The following is a 20,836-nucleotide window of genomic DNA, read 5'->3' as shown; positions in this document are numbered from 1 at the left end:
ATGTTAGCCACTTTGAGACTTCTTTGGGTAGTGATAAAGTGGGATATCAAATCCAAAAATCCAAATCCAAACAATCGAAAACTGGAAGTGAGTGTTCTGGTTTGCAAACGTTCTTTGGAACCCGAACGTCCGCAGCTTCCGATTGGCTGCAGGGGCTTCCTGCAGTCAATCGGAAGCCACGCCTTGGTTCCCAAACGTTTTGGAAGTCAAACAGACTTCTGGACCAGATTCCGTTCAACTTCCAGGGTACGTCTGTAGTCAATCTCAGGGACGCTTGAGTTGGAGAACTCACACCCCAAGTTTTGGTTGGGGGGGGGTAAGGTTTCCCACAGCCCAGGCAGTCAACTGGCTGCACCATCTACTTACAATTTGCCGCTCATAGAAAGCCCCACTGCTGTAGGTGGTAGCAATGGTGGAGGCACACTCCTCTAGGTACCACGGCTTGTTCCCGTTCTCCGTGGTGCTGCTGACGGAGATGGTGTAGATGCTGTTGGTGTATCCATCACAAGAGCAGTGGTCCCCTTCTCTTCCACCATTCCCAGAGGCCCAGACAAATATGGAACCCCTTCCTCTACGGCCCTGAGTATTTGGAGTGAGGAAATGGAAATGGAAAGCAATATGTTCATTGGCTGGCGCTGGCCTGGATTCCTACATCTTCACAAGATTTAAGTTTTGGAAGGATGCATCTTCCACAACTTCCTTCCGCAACTTCAGGGATCAGGAAATGACTGGCCCCATTCCCTCTTGTGGGTCCCACTGTTGCCACAAGGGGGGTCACTCTCAGTGAAAATAAGGGCTACTAACAACTGTCTGAGTTTTTTTTGCCTTTCAGCGTGGTTGCTTCAGTATGGTGTCGCCTCAAAACTTTGTCTCGCAGGCTTGTGGCAGAGTATGTTTTCCACTGGCGGCTGGTTTTCTAGGACCTATACCTCAATGAGCGAGGGGTTCCCAAGCTCAGAGGGGTGTACTTGCCACAGGCTGGGGGCAGTGGAGCTATCACCACCCTCCCAACAATTAGTCCAAAGTTGACCACTTTGCAAACTCTGGGCTAGGGGCACAGCGTTCAGTGACTGTCTGAATAAACGCTCCAGGTGTTTTTGACTCCCATCATGGGTGTTATAGCACAAAACTAAGAACATGAACAGAAGAGTGTAAGAAGAGCCGGCTGGATCAAGCCAACAGCCCACCTAGTCCAGCATACTGCTCTCACAGTGACCATGCAAAGTCTTCAAGGAGGACTTGACCAAACAGAGCTCTGCCTTCCTGCAATTCCTAGAGGGATTCAGAGCTGTGCCCAGAGGTACTCAGAGGCATACCACCTTGGAAGGCTAGGCAATGTCATTGTGGTTGGTAGCTGCTGACTAGAGGTTGGAGAAGGCAGCCAGAAACATTAAGATCCCTATGCGAAATGCGGACCGAAAACGAAAAACACCCAAGAAGAAGGTTATGCACAATGCGCTGCATTTTCCCCACACCTTTTTAATGCCTTGCTCAAATGCTTGCTTGGCTAGAGGGCCAGGCCCATCGACTGTCCGCCCATCGTCGTCAGGGCCCCAGCTTGCGCTGTAGATGTGGATGTATTCAGGTTTGGTGCCAATCGCCTTTGCTTCCACCACATCTGTCACGTCGCCGTCTAACATCCGAATGCCTAAAAGCACCCCCCCAAATTTTAAAAAAAATAATGTATCAGGCGTTAGAGCTTCAAGGTCCCCCCCCCTCTTTTTTTTCTTTTCCAGAAGAGCTGGAGGACTGCAATCAAAGGCTTTTGTTCTGAGGCATGAAAAGATGCTTTCAATCTTGAATGGCCCAAAACAATTGCAACTTGTGCTCTCAGTTTGCAGGCTGGTTTTGGATGCGCTCTCTCTCCCCCCTCCCAGAGTTGCTGATTCAACTGCATATTGGAAGTAGCTTTCTTGGCACAACAGGAAAAAGCGACACAAAGCCAGTGACGCAAGTGACTTTTCTTTCCAAACTATGAAAGCCACTTCCAGATGACACAGAACTCTTCTTCAAATGGCAACTACTACACTGCTGTCTTCTACACCCAAAATCAGCATTTCACCACTGCCTTCAACTGTCTGGGCTGGCAGTTCAGAAGCAAGCTGGAAAGTTTGCAGGCAGCCATATAGGCAGAGTGGGTTGCTTTTACCATGGTTTAGTTCAACAAACCATGAGCTGCCACGAATACAAGCAACCAAAGCATGGCCGATTTCTCCAACACTTGGGTTTTGTTTTCTAGCTGCCTTGTTGCTCTGTAGCTTGGCGAGCATCTGGGATGGGGGTAGCAAAACGAACCACGGTTAAGCAAGGCTGTTGGGTTTGGCCCAACCACAGTTGACAAGCCATGGTTCATAGGCCAAAAACTTCACATTGTGCTTTGTTGATGGAAAACAAACTACAGTAAAGTTGATGGGTTGGGTTCAGTCATTCAAAGAAACCACATTGAGGCTTAACAAACTATATGCAAACAAGGCCAGTAGTTGTATCTTTATCTGCAGGGTGCCTTCAGACTGTCACTATTTTGTAGGAGGGATTCAAGCACATACCAGAATTTTAGATTTGTACAGTTCAAGTTGATTAATGGGCTCTGCCTGGCACCTTAGTGCAAAAAATCCTCTTTTTAAAAGAATCAGGCTTGGAGAGTGACAGGGAAAAGCACTGAAAAGTGCAGGATTAATGAATGTCCAAGGAGAAGATGTATAACCAGCCTGCCAACAAATAAGGATAAATGCAAGACGAATGTTCATTGTTGTACAACTGCCTGGCAAACAAATCAGAACGGATGCTTAATAAAGACCGGATATAATCCAATACCTGCATGAGCTTTGTGCAAGCAAATCAGGACGAATGCTCAATGAACAGGGCTTTAGGAGGGACCGCAATGTTCCTAGTTTTGGTCTACAGGATGCAATAATAAAAGTCAACCAACCATAACTGAGTGAGCTAACAATGACCATTCCAGAGAAAATGCTAAGATAGAAACAGCCTGAAATTTGGACCAGATCCAGCTTCCACACAGTCTTCAGAAGTGCCCTCAGATAAAATGCTTCCCAGTAATAAGATTTCCAGTTCTAGAATAATCACAGGCAAATCACAATTTGGCCATATTTGCAACTTGAAAAGACGATGGCTTTGTCCCTAATTCTGGTATGCCTCAGGCAACGCCTTGAAAAATTAGAATAAACAAGAAATCGCTGGGGGTGGCAGGGAGGGAAGATACATTCCTTCATTTAGGAAACCAAAAGATTTATGGAATTTCTACAGAGGGCTAAAGCCATTTGTTAGTGAAATCCGGGGGGGGGGGCGGTGTCTAAATCTCCGAGGCTGACTTTGAACATGATCAAGCGATTAACTGGCCCTAGCTCTCCTGGATGAGGATGAGAAGGGGCACGATCCGCTGGGAAGCCTCCAGCACAAGCCTGATCAAAATGAATGGCATTCATGCAGCAGCTGCTCGTGTTGGGTTGCACCCAAAAATCTTACTTGCAGTTGAAAATATTTTTTCAGACAGACAGAAATACAGCCAAGCAAACAGGAAGACAAAATTACAAACAGCAGAGTGCCCAACCTCGAATATATATATATATAGATATATATTTAACTCTCATATGCACATGAGGCAATCTCAAGGTTTTGGGACATTTGACTCATCATTTTTGTAAAGAGGAAAGGTTGATTATTTATCACAGTATAGAGGGCTACTGTGGGTGGCAGAAAAGGAAGTGCAGTGGATTATAATTTTTGAGCTTAATATAGCAAGGCATGGAGCCTTTTTTTATTTCTTTTGCTTTTTTCATGACGTATCTATTTTTTCGTACGTTTTTACTTAAGAAAAACAAAAATCGAGAGACAGAAATAAAATTATGGTTGCAGCTACGTGGTGGAAAGCAGTCAACTTAAATGGATTTCCTTTCTAACATTATTCTCTGCTCGCAAAGATACCTCTTAAATATAATGGGAATGGAGCAAGGTTGTTTGGCAAAAACCTCCCCTCGAGCTGAATTCTCAGAAGCATTTCCCAGCAAGTTTATTGATACAAAAAGTTCATTGCCAGGCCTTGCCACCTAACAAAAACAGCTGGTCAAGGGAAAAGGGAGATACGAGAAAGATTGCACAAACTCGGGATGGAAAAATCTATAATCCGTGACTACTGCAACAGTTGGGAGATACACGTGATACGTTTGGGATTTTAGTAGCATTCTGAAGATTCTACATTTTGCAATTTGTTTATTTATTTTAAACAAGTTTAAAGGTCTCATGGTAACAAACATATACTAGAAAAACAGGTGGCAAAAATTCTAAAAGGGTAGAATTTTTCTTCATTTCTCTCTGTGTTCTGGGAAACCAGGGAGGAAAGGCAGGCATCCCCAAACTTGGCCCTCCAGCTGTTTTGGGACTACAACTCCCATCATCCCTAGCTAACAGGACCAGTGGCCAGGGATGATGGGAACTGTAGTCCCCAAACAGCTGGAGGGCTGAGTTTGGGGATGCTTGCTAAAAGGAAAGGTTAGATAGGTCTGCAGTGTGATCCAAGAGGGTTCTCCTTATGTTCTTACAAACCCACATGTTGGACCAGAGACAAAACAGAATAATAGAATCATAGAGTTGGAAGGGACCATGTCATAGACTGGCTGAATGCAGAGGAGTGGTGGGGAAGAAGGCTCAGAGCCTGGGGATTGGTGGTGAGACGATGATGAGTGGTCACAAGGAGAGGAGGAAGCAATCTGGGAGGAGGAGGTGTCCGAAGCTGAAGAGGAAACAGGGTTTAGTGAGCAGGAAGAGGCTGTGGCAGACAGCAGTCCAGATTGAGAGGCAGCAATGGGGCGAGGAATACCAAGAGGCAGCGTGGGGGCAGGCTGCTGAAGAAGCCAGGGAATCTCCCCCTCTTGCTGGGACCAGGCCCCTTCCTCCCTGGTTTCCCAGAACACAGAGAGAAATGAAGAAGGCAGAGCAAAGAGAGACAAGATGAAGGAGCTAAAGAAGGAACCCGGGGAGAAGCCTCAGAGTGCGGTGGGGAGGTGGGGACCTTCAGTCCTCACATTTGCCACATTGGGGCAAGACCTACTGGAAAGAGTTGCAGTGATCACTAGGCCTGCACTGTTTATTTGAATAAAGAGTTGACGTCACCCACACCGGTATTTATTATTGCTGACCTACTCCTGACTCCGGCTCCTGGCATGTGGTTCATCTAGCGTAATCCCCAGCAATGCAGGGATCTTTTGCCCAACGTGGGGCTCGAAGCAACAACCTAGAAATTAAGGGCCTCCTGTTCTACAGAGTGAGCTATCCCTTCGAAGACAGAGGTCCTCTGGCTGGGACGGGGCGATATGGGATTGAGGGGGCAACTCCCATCTCTTGCGGGGGTGCAATTAGTGCCAGCATCGTCCGTTAAGAGTTTGGGTGTAATCTTCGATACCTCCCTCTCTATGGAAGCGCAGATTATAGCTATAACAAAGGCAGCATTTTTTCATCTCCTCCAAGCTAAGCAGTTGGCTCCTTATCTCTCTCGGCCTGACTTGGCCACTGTGATCCATGCGACAGTCACCTCCAGACTAGATTATTGTAACTCGCTCTACGTGGGACTACCCTTGAGACTGACCCAGAAACTCCAGCGGGTGCAGAATGCCGCGGCGAGACTCCTTATGGGGTCTTCGCTGCGAGATCACATTCATCCGGTACTATACCAGCTGCACTGGCTCCCAGTGGAGTACAGGATCAGGTTTAAGGTGCTGGTTTTAACCTTTAAAGCCCTATACGGCCTAGGACCCTCGTACCTATGGGACCGCCTCTCCTGGTATGTCCCACAGAGGAACTTACGGTCTGCAAATAAAAACATCTTGAAGATCCCAGACCACAGAGAGGTTAGGCTGGCTTCAACTAGAGCCAGGGCCTTCTCGGCCACAGCTCCAATCTGGTGGAACGCTCTGTCACAAGAGACTAGGGCCCTGCAGGACTTGACATCTTTCCGCAGGGCCTGCAAGACAGAGCTGTTCCACCAGGCATTTGGTCAGGGCTCTTATTGTCATGTACAAATCTATCGCACAAGCTGGCTCTCAAAACAATTCCTCTCACATTTTATTTATTTATAAAATTTGTATTCCACCGCTCATCACGAGTGAGCTCAGGGACAGATCACAGGAATATAAAAGGAAACATAAAAAGGGAATAAAACTCAAAACGTATCATTAACACATCCATCTGTCGCAAGTCCGCAAATATTCAGATGCAGGTCTGCTCAAAGGCCTGGAGGAATCAAACTGTCTTCAACTGATGCCAGAAAACAGACATGAGTTGGCACCAGAAGGTTGGGGAGGCAATTCGATTACCAGGCAGCCATTGTGAGATGGTCCTGTGACAGGTCATAGATCTCCTCAGTTAGGCCACATGTGCACTATGCTTTTAAAGCACCATCATACCACTTTAAGCAGTCATGGCTTCCCTCAAAGAATCTTGGGAACTGTAGTTTGCTAAGGGTGCTGACTGTTAATAGGAGACACACACCCTTCCCCTCACAGACCTGCAATCCTACAGTTCACTAGGGGGGAAAAGAGTGGCTGCTAGACCACTCTGAGAATTGTAGCTCTCCAACCATCAGCTGATCGTCTAGACAGGCAAAAACAGGTCACCTGACATCAGGTGATTAACAGGTGGCTGGCCCCACCCACCTATGAAACTTGGTCCATGGGTGGGTGTGTAGGAGATAAGGACCCAACTGACCAGTCAGATCCAGTCCCCCACCCTGGTCCTAACAGGAAAGCAACACAAAGAAGAGTGGTATTCGAATTTCCATAGGGGGATAAAGTCACATGAGCAAGACAGAAGGAAATAACCAAATCAATCAATGTCTGATCCTTTCGCCAAAGCATTTATGCTATTACAAACCCAATTAAGCCAGACCATAAACATTTCCACGCCAGATCAGCCCAAAGGTTCATTTAGTTAAGCTTTCTACTGCCAACATCTGCCAGCCAAATCCTTCCAAAATGTTGATGGACACCCTCTACTGTTTTTGACCTGAGAGAAGGAGTCCACTGCTGACATTAATGAGGGATTGAACATCTATTCTTCATGAAAGGCGATGCTAATGCACTCAGCTTTGAAACTGACTTGCAGATACGCACCTGGGAGGATGAAACCTCCATTTCACTCACTCTGGCCTTGAGTGTTTGATGGATCAAGGCTGTGTTCACAGATCCAGACACCACCGATTGCTTTCATAGCTATTTACAGGAAGTCCCTTTAGAAAGAGAGAATCTTTATAACAGGATATGGATTTGGCATAGATGGGCTGGTGGTGCCATTACTTAGGACACTGTGAGCTTCAGCAAGCAGCTAGTAATGCCCACATAGGTTGCATTGCTACCAGGCTGTGTTTTTGCTTGTGGCAAATAGCAACTTGGGCACAGGAGGTGGGATCAGGAAAACAGCACAAGGGGAAGGGTTAACTCAACTCTCTCCCAGCAGCATAGATATGAACTTATTCAGGACAAATCCATAGCTGTTTTAACTATTTTGAGACTTTTAGCAGAGTTTGGCCCAAATTTATCTTGGATTAAAAACGAAAGGAAGTTGCTTCAAGCTTGAGGGCTCAAGTTGGGTAGAGAGAACTGGGACACATGCACTGATTCCAAACCTATCTTCTCTTCTCTTGACCTGTGTGCTGAACTGCAGGGAGGATTCTAACTGCATTGGAAAGGGACACAGCTCAGTGGTATAGCATCTGCCTGGCATGCAGCAGATCACAGATTCAGTCCCAGGCATCTCCAGGTAAGGCTGGGAGTGTCCCACCTGAAACCCTGGAAAGCCACTACCCGTCAGTGTAGACCAGCCTTCCTCAAGCTTGGGTCCCCAGATGTTGTTGGACTACAACTCCCATCATCCCTAACTGGCAGGACCAGTGGTCAGGGATGATGGGAGTTGTAGTCCAACAACATCTGGGGGCTCAAGCTTGAGAAAGGATAGTACAGTGCTACCTCGGGTTAAGTACTTAATTCGTTCCAGAGGTCCGTTCTTAACCTGAAACTGTTCTTAACCTGAAGCACCCCTTTAGCTAATGGGGCCTCCTGCTGCTGCCGTGCCGCAGGAGCACGATTTCTGTTCTCATCCTGAAGCAAAGTTCTTAACCCGAGGTAATATTTCTGAGTTAGCGGAGTCTGTAACCTGAAGTGTATGTAACCTGAAGCATATGTAACCTGAAGTACCACTGTACAGGCAATTCTGAACTAGATAGAAGAAGTCTCAGTATAAGGCAGCTTCCTATGTACCTAATCCTCTCTTCAATTGGAAACCCTGACTGCAGGTTTTTTCCAATCCTGGGAAGGATTCTAGCCATGATCCAGCTGAATATAGCTAGAATCCACATTCAGTCCTGCGAATTGAACCACGTTGAGGACTTTTTTAAAACAACCAAGCAGTGAAATAAATAACATTGAAAGATCAAGAAAGGATCTGGTGTACCCAGGGACATTAGGGCCCTACTTTAAGCTAACACAATTTCTTTTGCATGTCTGGTGAAGGCTCAGTTCAAGTATTCCAGTTTAAAACTGGTCTGTGGCTAGCTGCCTTACCCCTCCCCACACGCCCGACTTTTCTTTCTCTGAATCAACCTGCCAATGCCTGTGAATCAGGCTTATTAAAGTTAACAGGGGCACGCATAAAAGCGAGAAATGCATCACCTTAATTCCCAAGCACATAACATCCGACGCAGTTAGCAGAGCCAACAATCAAAGCCCGGAGTAGAAGCCCAAACTGCGGGGGGAATCTATAGGTTGTCAGAGTGAAGTAGAGGTTAAAGAGAGGAGATGGGAAGGAGAAGGAATAAATCAGCCACTTCCCACGGTGCGAGCAATAAAAGCTTCAGAAGGCGCACAGCTTTAAAGGAGGGAGTGAGGAAGAAAGATGGGCTGGCATCCCCTTTTTGTTTATTGAGCGGTAAATGTATTGTGCCCTCGGCAGAAGCAAAAAGAAGAGGAAAGGAAATGCAAGGGCAATGAGAGATCGGAAAGTAAAAGAAAAAGAACTGGACTGTGGCAGATAGGACTCCCCATCAAGCTGAGCACAATCCTCACAAGGGCTACCAGACTCCCAGGTCTGACCTGAAGTCTCCAAGTTTGTCTGGTCCCTTCCAGGGGAATCTGCTGCTGGCCAAGGGTGCCTTCAATTTATATATATATTAAGAAGGCGCTGTGCGTCCAGCTTGCAAGCTTTAGCCCAGCAGGAGCTGGCTATAAATTACAGTGGTACCTCGGGTTGCATACGCTTCAGGTTAAATACGCTTCAGGTTACAGACTCCGCTAAACCAGAAATAGTGCTTCAGGTTAAGAACTTTGCTTCAGGATGAGAACAGAAATCGTGCTCCAGCAGTGCGGCGGCAGCAGCAGGAGGCCCCATTAGCTAAAGTGGTGCTTCAGGTTAAGAACAGTTTCAGGTTAAGAATGGACCTCCGGAACGAATTAAGTACTTAACCCGAGGTACCACTGTATAGTATAGACACTTGGGCTGGGGTTGCCCTCTTGTGCTCACCTCTCCCAATTAACCCCTGTCTCCAGGGCCTATCCTGTTAACATCACCAGGGGCCACCCTACGTTTCACGTTTCAGCCCCGCTATCTCAGGGTGGGTATGCTGCTGATCTGGCAAGCCTAGTTCTTACCAGCTGTAGCTTTTAGCAATCTATTTAGATTTGCTTCTGGTGAATCCACAAAATGTACAATGCTCCCCATGCCCCCTAAAACAAATAATCAATAATGGCTGGGTAATTTAAAATAATAATAATAATAATTGGCTGGGTAATTATTATATTTTTAACAGGTTCCCCAACCTAGAGGACTCTGGATGTTGTGGGACTTAAACTCCCATCAGTTCCAGCCAGCACGGCCAATGGGAAGGGGTGATGGGCATTGTAGGCCAGCAATATTCAGGACGCATCCTACTTGCCCCGTGCTGTCTACTAATAGGGCTGCTATACATCCATACATTACCGGGATTTCAAAGGCAGAAATGACGTCCAGGATGAATTTTCTAAAGGCAGCGCTTTGCCCTGTTTGTTTGGTGTTTTTGCAAACAAACAAGCAAACAAAAACTCAACATTTTTTTGGGGGGGGTCCTGGTTTTTTACTTTTTGAAATTTGACAACCCTATCTCCGCATGGATCCGAGAGGTTTTCTGTTTTCCCTGCCACTTTCCCCAGGAAAACCTGCTTTTTACCAATGAATCGGAGCAAATGGCAACCCACAGAAAGCCCAACTGACGTGTGCTCCAAATCAGTGGTAAACAACTGGTTTTCCTGCAGGAAAGAGGCAGGACAAACAGAAGCGTGGAAGAGCTTTCAGAGGGCAACAGGTTGAGAAGGCTGTTTCAAAAGGGGATGGAAAACTGACTGCAGTGGCTATCAAACATGTATTTCCATTAATAAACACAGCTTTCTTATTTTCCTAAACCCAGAGACTTGGTGGGGTTGTATCCAGGGCAAAGTGTGCTCCTCCAACAGGGGTTCTGTATGCAGTTTCTGCTGAGCATGCAACTCCGAACACTAACATGCAAAGCAAGTAAGAAACACAAATCCTCCTCTGGATGCATCAAACAAGTTCCATCTTGGAGTTCTCACCAAGGCGCAGCCATGCCCTTTCAGCCCCTCCTCTGGCACTGTGCAGTGGAACAAGAGGATTATAGGGGCAAAAGTTACTCAGTTGCAACAAGTTAGATAGCTGCCTAGCTGGAAGGGAACTTCCCTGTCAACATGTATCCAGTTTGCACCTCCAAAATGTTCCCAATCCAGTGGAAGAGAGTAATGAGAGGTCAGTGGAAGTCAACAGATGTAAACAGAAGAGGTTTCAATTTCCTTTACTGTGCAAAAGATCTAAGAGCAAGTGAATTCAGCATTGCAAAAATACAATAATTTCATATTTAGTTAACACACAAAAGCACTCCCACTACCAGTGGGGGAGAAATTCAAGTGAATTCGAATTTAAAAGTGAACCTACATAATTCACGCTTTCCAAAACAATGTGAGAAATGAAAAACAAGCATCCTTCAAAATCCACACTACTCTGAATTCTGCAATACAATTCTCCAGCCAAGTGATGTGTGCAAAAACAAATATACAGGTAGTATCCATAAAAACGCACAAGTTGGTGAAAACAGCACACTGAAATGCCTTGTTTTAGGGGGAATTGCTGTGGGGGAAAATACGTTCATCAGGCAAAGTTGCATTAGAAAAAATTCACGCTGAAATAAGGAATTCACACTAAAATGCTAATGAATTTTCATGAGTGCTTACAAAAAATCCACCACCCAAAATGGATGTGGAAATGTGGAGAACTGAACTAAGATTGGGGGAATGAGAAACTAAAACTAACAGATTCACTTACAAAATTGACAGTCCTTAGCTCTGGAATCCCTGTTATCCTGGCCTTAGCCCAGGGGCAGAGCACCTGTTTTGCACACCTGGCATCTTCAAGTAGAGCTGGGAGAGAACCTTGTCTGTATAAGGCAGCTTCTTGTGGTTCTGATATTCATATGTTTGTATGGGAGGAGAATTTTGCTGTAACTCTCATCTGACCATTCCAACGCACACCTCTTTTCCCCACATGGAGGTTGACCTCTGTGTAGCAGAAATAAGGGCTTTTCCACACTTAGCTTTTGCCCTGCTCTTTTTCCAGGCAGAGGTCTGTGCTTTAATGCTCCATGTCTGCATGGTGGTGGTGGTGGGTCTTTTGCCCCAAAATTTCCACTCTTAAAAGCTGAATCAGACAGAACATCAGTGCTGGTTTCCTGCAGATTCACATTTGCTCCAATTGAGCTTTAAAGAGCAGGTTTTCACAGGGAAAGTTCCAGAGACTTAAAAGTGGTGTTCAGACACAGAGCTTTAAATTGCAGGGCATGCCTGGAAAGAGCGGAGGAAAAGTAAGTTTGGGCAAGCCCTAACACACCAGGGACATCTGTACGAAACTGCACAAGAAAGGAACCAAAACACCACACAATTCTTACACAGGAAAAGAACAAAAATGCCCTAATGAGGGGTTTTACATTTCAGAGGAAGCATAAAGAAAGCTGTGAGGTTACTTAAGGACCTTGGGGTGCAGGCAGAGGAGGACTTAATCTGTAGAAACTAAAATTGTGGGTATTGTTCTATGTTCATTTATTGCCCTCCAGCAAAACTTCCAGGGTGGTTTAGAAAAAGCCATGGAGGATTTATAGCAGAGCTTAGAGAATTGCGTCTCTTAGGTAAAAATTTAAGACCCACCCCCAAAATGCCAGATTTAGAGGCAAAAAAGAGACTTGTGGATGAGGAATATTTGTAGCAACATGGGTTAGCCAGAAGCCCTCGGAAAGGTGTGATGAGGGCCAACACTCAGTGCTACTTTCTCAAATCAACCCTCCAGAAAAGCTGATTGCAGACCATGCTCAGAAGAGAAACGTCTTCCTTACCTCCAATTCTTGCATTGTATGCAATTCCCACTATGCAGTTGGAGTTGTTCGCTGACGCTGCCACTTCCCCGGCACAACGGGTGCCATGCCTAGGGAAAGAATACAGAGAATGTTATTTCTCTTTCAGAAATCAAACACAGTCGTACCTCGGAAGTCAAATGCCTTGCGAGTCAAACGTTTTGGCTCCCAAACGCAGCAAACCCGGAAGTGAGTGTTCCGGTTTGCGAATGTTCTTTGGAACCCGAACGTCCGTCGTGGCTTCTACAGTTTCTAATTGGCTGCAGGAGCTTCCACCTTGGTTTCCAAACGTTTTGGATGTCGAACGGACTTCTGGAACGGATTCCGTTCGACTCCCAAATAGATAGATAGATAGATAGATAGATAGATAGATAGATAGATAGATAGATTTGAAGGGGGGATAGAGGGAGCAGACAGCATGTATAGGGAACACTGAGCTTTACCCCACATGCAGTCTGCTCCCTCTATCCCCCCTCCAAATATCTATCTATCTATCTATCTATCTATCTATCTATCATCTATCTATCTATCTATCTATCTACCATCTATCTATCATCTATCTATCTATCTATCTATCTATCTATCTATCTATCTATTTGGTGCCATGACTCCAGACCACTTCAAACATTACATGGTGGTGTCTGAACTTTACATGTGAATAACAGTATGAGTGTACAGCTAAACCACCTTGCGTACACAGTTTGTACACTGTGAACACCTAATATACGTACACCGACCTTAATGGAATTACAGTATTTTAGAGTGGGAAAGTTCTTTATCAAAAATCATGATGAAAATACCCCTTCTATTTTCTGTGTTGAAGTGGAGACTCTGTATGGAAACCCTGTATGGAAACCCTGGCCTCTTGCGAGTTTTCAGAAGTGTGCAGGAGTTTTTGGTAACTAATCCCCCGAATTAATGAAGTGCTCAGAGGATTAGTGTCATTAAAGAGAGAAATTCACAGAAGGCCTCCATAATAAATACAAATAAAAATGAATTCTTGGCTTGGATTCTGCCGGTTTGGAAACTGCTTTTGCACTGCAGCCAGCCATCTGTGAATTCCACCACACAACTTGCCCTTGTGAGGGAATCACAGGCAACTCTCTCCACACCAGGTGGGACGCAGCAGTGGAGGTGGAGCTGGAGCTCTGCACTTGATGTAGCCATTATAGCATCCCAAGTTAAACGTTACACTAAATCATGGTTAATGGTTTAGTCTAAAGCTTAGTTTTGGTTTAACTGAGCAGTTTTGGCCACTTCACCTAAAGCTGGAGTGCAAAGCAAACCAAGTGGCCATAAACCATGGTTTGCCATTACATCTGGAAGCTGAAACCATGGTTTGAGTTCCAAGTGATAGTGGAGATTATTATTATTTATCAATTTATATTTATGGTTAACAGTTTTATCCCGCCCTTCTTTCCAACCAGAAGCCTTATAGGTGTTAAACACAGGTCAAGTTATCTGGAAAGGGGAGGGGAATGCAGCCTTCAAATATGTTGTTATTATGATTACTACTACTACAGAGTTCCCTAGGAAGAAGGATAGACTGTTGGACCACTCTGAGAATTATAGCTCTGTGACGAGAATGGGAGTCTTCCTAATAATTCTCAGCACCCTTAAACTACAGTGCCCAGGATTCTTTAGGGAGAAGCCAGGACTGTTTAAGTGTATGATACACAAGATTGTACGGTTACCATAATTTGTATTCCAGGTCCGAATGTACTTGGTTTGTTTTTTGTATTTTTCTTAAAAAACGATAAAATACTTTATTAAAAAAATAAAGTAGTATATTCAGCTACTTTAAATATACAGTGCAGGTGGGGTTTGGGTTTAAGCACATGTAACTAGAACCATCTTTTATTCTTTTTATTCCACTCTTTATCCTGCCTCTATTTCTCTCCGCTTACTCTGTTTCACAAGCCCCTCAGGAAAGGGACCAGTACTTTTGTTCTTTGTAATGTACCATGTATTATAGATGGCCCAGCAGCAACAACCATACAGCTGTGAGATCATGTCTGTACTGGATCACTAACTTTAAAGGGGCAAGGTGTGGATAGGGTTATGACCTCTTTTATAGTGGGGGTTTCAGAGCCTCAAAGGCAGAAGTAGCTGCTGCCAGCACAAAAAAGGAAGCAACCGGTCACTGGAGATCTGTCACAGGCACCAGAGCCCTGCCTTCAAAGAGGCCACAATCTTCCTGGCACCTTGATGGCCCCAGGTGTTTTCCACTATAATTCCCAGTGCCGGATTTACACAAACGTTAAGCAAACAACATCTTAGGGTCTCGGAGGATGAGTGGCCTCTAAATATACAGTCGCAGCTTGGATCTCAAACACCTTGGCTCCTGAACAAATCGGCTCCCGAACGATCGAAACCCAGAAGGCACTGTTCCAATTTTCAAACGATTTTTCAGATGCCGAACGTTCAGCATGGCTTCCGATTGGCTGCAGGAGCTTCCTGCAGTCAATCAGAAGCCACGCCTTGGTTTCCAAACATTTTGGAAGTCGAACGTTCAGCTTCCAAGGTACGACTGTATATATATATATTAATACTCATGTTCAAGTTAACATAATTGGCCATTTATTTTTTACAGAAATGGGGAAAGCAGACTCTGAAAGGACAAAAATATACTCAGAGGCTGCACAATTATTTGTCATATTAGCCCAAACTTCTGCTAGTGAAACATGGTCTCCCTCCCCACTCTTGCACGATCCCATCTTGCTCTGGCGGGTCAAAAGAACCTCCAGAACAACATGTGGCGGGGAAGGAGAGGGGAGATTGTTTCGGCTAGCAAAGCAAAAATGCCTGCACTGATGGAACAATCATGTTAGCTCAAGGCTGAATTCCATCCATTCTTTTTATAAATCTGTGCAGAAAGGACTATAATCTATATCAAAATGTAATTTGGCAAAGTGCCCATATGCTGTCATACAGCACAGGTGGCAGCTGGTGTTCGGTTCAGGTTAAGTGCAGACCGCAACATGCCCCACCCCTTAAAGCATTAAGTCAGTGTTAAAAAACAGGCCTACTTGTTTTCATTGCTGGCATCATAGCGCGGAGTTGGGTCTTCGTCATCCCCATTGACATCATAGCTTGCACGAGGGTCCTGAAAGAAACAGAGGGAGTTGTTCACGTTAGAAAAACTAAGAAGTGATTGCCAGGAACAAGCTTGTACCAGGACAAGAGACACTCTGGCAGGATAGAGGTTCTTACAAACAACACAGTTTATAGGATATAAATGTTGTTAAATTAATAAAAGTCACTATCAGTTGCAACAGATATTACTAGGCTATATGGGGCAAAAGCTTGGGTCTGATGTAAAAGTAGCTTCTTATGAGGTTCCCCATTCTGCCTTTTTTTCTGCCTGAAAAAGAAGCAAAACTCTAGGACAAGGGTAGGGTTCCTGTGGCCCAATAAATGTTGTTGAACTACAACTCCCATCACTCCTAAGAATTGGCTATGCTTGCTTGGGCTGACATGGACATCTCTGCTCTAGGTGATGAAGAGGGCTTGGTCAGAAAGAAAAAAATTCAAGCGGGGCTTTTAAAGCACACTCAGCTCTCCAAACAAAGCACAACATCACTTTTAATGAAAAGCCCATAAGCCTCTTGAGATGCCCCATTAACACTAATGAGAAACGCCAGGGATTCAATCTGATAACCGGGCATTCCTATTTTTTACATTTCCTCATCTGAGGCTATAAGGAGCCAGTAAGCATCAAGCAAATGTCAATTCCAGAGTGCTGACTTCATTGTGCTCTCACAGATGTCCAGCCCAATTCTAAAAGCAGGTAAGCGTGCAAATTCAACAAAATGTTGTTTTTTTTATAAAAAAAAAAAACCCAACTCTCCTCAGCGGCTTAGTTCACCTCACAGAATATTTTTTCTCCTTTATGGAAGCCAATAGACAATACAATGCATTTAGAGTATGGGTGGGAGGAAATTGTTTTGAGTTATTCATTTAGGGCTGTGGCAATTTATTTATTAAATTAGCTGGTTAGTTGGTTATTTTTTAAAAAAATCCTGAAATGAGATTATGCTCTGGAGGGCCCTTGCATAACATAGAGGCCTCTGAGCCACTCCCTTATTTTGAGCTTGGAGAGATACCTATCAGATGAATCTATGGCGTGACCGCATTTGGAATATTGTGTGCAGTCCTCATTGCCTCATCTCAAGCAGGATAGTGCAAAGTTGGAAAAGGTTCAGAAAAGAGCAACCAAAATGATCAATGAGGAAAGGCTGCAGCAATGGGGACTTTTTACTTGAGAGGAAAGGTGAGCCAGAGGTGACATGACAGAAGCCTATAAAATTATGCAGAGCATGGGGGGAAAGTAGATAAAGAAAGGTTTTTCTTCCTCTCTCATAGCACTAGAACATGTGGACATCCAATGGAGCTGTATGTTGGAAGATTCGGGACACCACTTCTTTGTGCAATGCATATTAAGCTATGGAACTTGCTCCCATGGCCAGCGATTTGGAGAGCTTTAAAAGAGGATCAGACAATTTCATGGAGGATAAAGCCATCAGTGGCTACAATGGCTATTCTCTGCTTCTGAATAGCAGTTGCCTGGGAAGACCAACAGGGTTCCTTTCTTAATGCCCTTAAGTCAGTCTTTCTGATAATCTAGATCAGGGGTAGGCAAACTAAGGCCTGGGGGCCAGATGTGGCCCAATCGCCTTCTCAATCTGGCCCGTGGGTGGTCTGGGAATCAGCGTGTTTCTACACGAGTAAAATGTGTCCTTTTATTTAAAATGCATCTCTGGGTTATTTGTGGGGCCTGCCTGGTGTTTTTACATGAGTAGAATGTGTCCTTTTATTTAAAACACATCTCTGGGTTATTTGTGGGGCATAGGAATTTGTTCACATTTTTTTCCCCTTCAAAATATAGTCCGGCCCCCCACAAGGTCTCAGGGACGGTGGACCGGACCACGGCTGAAAAAGGTTGCTGACCCCTGACCTAGATGCTCCTCCCTGTCGGCCACGCTGGCTATGGCTGATGGGGGCTGGAGTCCAATAGAAGGCCACAAGTTCCCATACCCTTGACTTATTCAAATATCATGGTTCTGATAACACCAAGGTTGCAGGTTCGATCCCTGGATGGGACAGCTGTGTATTCCTGCATTGCAGGTGGTTGGAGGACTAAATGATCCACAGTGTCCCTTCCAATTTTACAGTTCTATGATTATTTGTGGTCCATAGGCAGTCTCCTGTCAATGCAGCACATAACTGAATCAAAGCCCAACTTACCAATTTCACCTGAGGCCACCTTTGCTCAGAAGCACATTCAATGGGACTCACTTCCAAGCACCATTGTACAGTGGTACCTCAGGTTACATTCGCTTCAGGTTACATATGCTTCAGGTTACATACTCCGCTAACCCAGAAATAGTGCTTCAGGTTAAGAACTTTGCTTCAGGATGAGAACAGAAATCAGGCCCCAGTGGCACGGCAGCAGCAGGAGGCCCCATTAGCTAAAGTGGTGCTTCAGGTTAAGAACAGTTTCAGGTTAAGTACGGACCTCTGGAATGAATTAAGTACTTAACCTGAGGTACCACTGTATAGGACTGTGGTCTTGAGGGCCAGTGTAAAAGAGGTGATCCAAGGGTCTCCAGCTTTACTTACATAGTTCTGCAGAAGATCAGGGTGGTGCTTCTCTATGCCATCGTCGAGAATGGTCACCACAACATCTTTGCCAGTATATCCTCTCTGCCAGGCTGCTAGGACGTTCATTTCTGACCTACAGTCGCTGTTGTTGTCTTCGCAGTGCTGAGGGCGAAGGCAGCAGTCGGTTAGCCATTTCTTCCTTACACAGACCAGCAAGCAACACTCCGCACGGCTAAACAAGCAAATTTAAAAGCTAGGATAGGGGAAGGGCTGTAGCTCAGTGGTGGAGCATCTGATTTGCATGCAGAAGCTCCCAGGCTCAACTCCTGGCATCTCCAGGTAGGGCTGGGAGAGAACCATGTCTGAAACCCTGGAGAGCTGCTGCCAGTCAGTGTAGACAGTACTGATTCAGATGGAACAATTGTCTAACTCAGTGTAAGACAGCTTCCTGGGCAGAAAGCCAAATTCAGTGGATTGGTCCTTCTTGCCAAGGCTACTCCTAGAAGCCCAGGGGAGGTTTAAATGTCCCATCCAGCCTTGTGCTCTGTCCATCAATCGAAGTCAGCCTTGTAAACAGCAACTAGCCAAGTCTTCAAAACCAGCTGCATAGGTTTTTAGCTTGTATTTTTTTATATATTATATTTTTATTAGTTTTCAAATACAAAAGCAAATTTATACATTCCATACATCTTAATTACATCTTACTTCTCTTTTTTGACTTCCCTCAATTTGTCTGCCATTCCTTCCTATTGTTACTTTTTACACATTTCTGCCCTTTTAACCCTTTCCCCTCACAGAGCTTCCTTAAAGCTTACAAACGTAATTTTATTATCACTCAGTTTTTGCATATATTGGATAAACTTTTCCCAATCTTCTGTAAATCTTTGATCTCGCCGATTCCGGATCCTTCCTGTCATTCTGTCCAGTTCTGCATAATCCATCATTTTAGTTCTCCATTCTTCTATCGTAGGTAATTCCTCCTGTTTCCATTTCTGGGCCATCAATATTCTTACTGCTGTCACTGCATATAAAAATAACTTCTTTTCTTTCTTATTTATCTCATTACCTGTAATGCCTAGTAATAACGCTTCTGGTTTCTTAACAAATGTATACTTCAACATTTTCTTCAATTCATTATAAATCATTTCCCAAAAGCATTTTACCTTCTTACATTCCCACCACATATGAAAAAAGGTACCTTCTTTTTCTTTACATTTCCAACATTTGTTGCTTATCTTATACTTTTTTGCTAACTTCACAGGTGTTACATACCATCGGTACATCATTTTCAGAACATTTTATTTTATAACTGTGCATGCAGTGAATCTTAAGCCATCTTTCCAAAGTCTTTCCCAATCCTCCATTTGAATATTATGCCCTATATCTTTGGCCCAGTCAATCATAACTGATTTTACCTCCTCATCCTTCGTACACCATTCCAGTAATATCTTATACATTTTTGCTAAATTCTTATAATCATTATTAAATATTTCTGTCTGAAATTTTGATTCTTTGTCAGCAAAACCCCTCTGATTTAAATCTTTTCTGAACATTGCATAGGTTTTTAGCTTGTAACCCAACTTAATGCACACAAATCTAAGCATTTTGAAGCATCTAAGATTAGGTTTCACCACCTATTATTATTTATAAGGAATACTGTCAGAGCTGCCCTAGGTCCCAGCTCACAAAGAACCAACGCCAGTTCTTGTTATATGCAAAAGTATTTATTCAAGTTCAGTTTCGATTTCAAAGCCGCGGCGCGCAGCTCTACGTCTTGAACTCTAGACCGCTGAAGCTCCGTCTGAATCTCCTCCCCCCAGACACCAGTTCAAGACTCTAGCCTTGCTCCACCTCCACCTCTTCCTCTGCTCTTTCCTCCTCTGGGTCTGCTTGTCTGCTGGGGTCTTGCCCTTTCTGGACTCTTCTGACGCTGAGTCCCCTGATTCTTCCCCCTTCCTCCGGCGGGCTTTAGGACCTGGTTCCCAATCCGGGCTTTCTGCTGTCCCGCGCGCCTGTACATTTGAACTTGGCGCGCGCGCCCAGCCGGCAACCTTTCTCCTGACCGTTACACTGCTCCTGTCACTGCTTCCCCCTTTGGGAGTGCTAGCTGGACCTGACTTCCCCTCCGTTCCCTCACTCTGCGATAGAGGCGTGGCCAGACCTGAATCATCTCCTCTCCCTACTGGAGGAGACGCTGGCCCTGACACATGGGACTCTTCCCCCCCACTCTGCTCTGGTGGGGGAACTGGTCCTGATCTCCCGCTGCTGCTTTGGGAATCCCCGCTGGCCCCTTGCTTCTGGTGTGTCCCCCCTGGGACCCCCCTTGCCCTGGCCATCGGCGCCCCCCTCTGGGAATCTTCTGAATCGCTGGAGAAGCTCATGGAATCTCTCGGGCCACTGTCATACTCCCCTACGCTGCCCTCAGATTCCTCCCCTTCACTCTCCGTTTCCTCTCTCCCCTGTGTCTCTGCTCCTGAGCCCCTGACAAATACTATGAGCAAAATGGGAAATTGATTATTTTTAATTTGTACTTAAGCCTGCTTACTATGTCGGTAGTTTTATTTGTTAGTTTTTTTCCTTTTATATTTTTCTTCTATGTATCTTTTCTAAAAGGCAATCTGTATAAAGTGTGATATTGTATCAGGCTGAATTTATTGACTGCATTCTGCTGTTTTAGAGTACTTTGTATACACTATCCTGATTTTCAATGAATAAAATATATTTTTAAATAGCCACTTTTTCTGGAATCAAATAACAATGAATAAACTTCCGTGTGAATGCAACACA

General features: G+C 44.8%; 1 protein-coding gene across 3 annotated transcripts in view; it reads right to left on the bottom strand.

The window, feature by feature from the left end:
- The window catches only part of PCSK6 (proprotein convertase subtilisin/kexin type 6), a 109,014-nt gene that overhangs the window by 45,813 nt on the left and 42,365 nt on the right, over positions 1–20,836 (bottom strand). For all 3 annotated transcript variants that reach the window (XR_014150839.1, XM_081838840.1, XM_081838839.1), the window contains exons 4-8: positions 18,068–18,211; positions 15,475–15,551; positions 12,428–12,516; positions 1,476–1,648; positions 367–579 (exon numbers count right to left, since the gene is read on the bottom strand). Coding sequence is in view for 2 of the 3 variants with exons in the window: in XM_081838840.1 (XP_081694966.1) it covers positions 367–579; positions 1,476–1,648; positions 12,428–12,516; positions 15,475–15,551; positions 18,068–18,211 (696 nt within the window). In the remaining variant the exon portion in view is untranslated. The remainder of the gene's footprint in view (positions 1–366; positions 580–1,475; positions 1,649–12,427; positions 12,517–15,474; positions 15,552–18,067; positions 18,212–20,836) is intronic.

The sequence above is a fragment of the Podarcis erhardii genome (assembly GCF_964252035.2).
Source record: "Podarcis erhardii genome assembly, chromosome: 14".
In the NCBI taxonomy this organism is placed as follows: Eukaryota; Metazoa; Chordata; class Lepidosauria; order Squamata; family Lacertidae; genus Podarcis; species Podarcis erhardii.
Note: the sequence above shows the minus strand (reverse complement) of the source record. Positions and strands in the feature narration are given on the sequence as shown.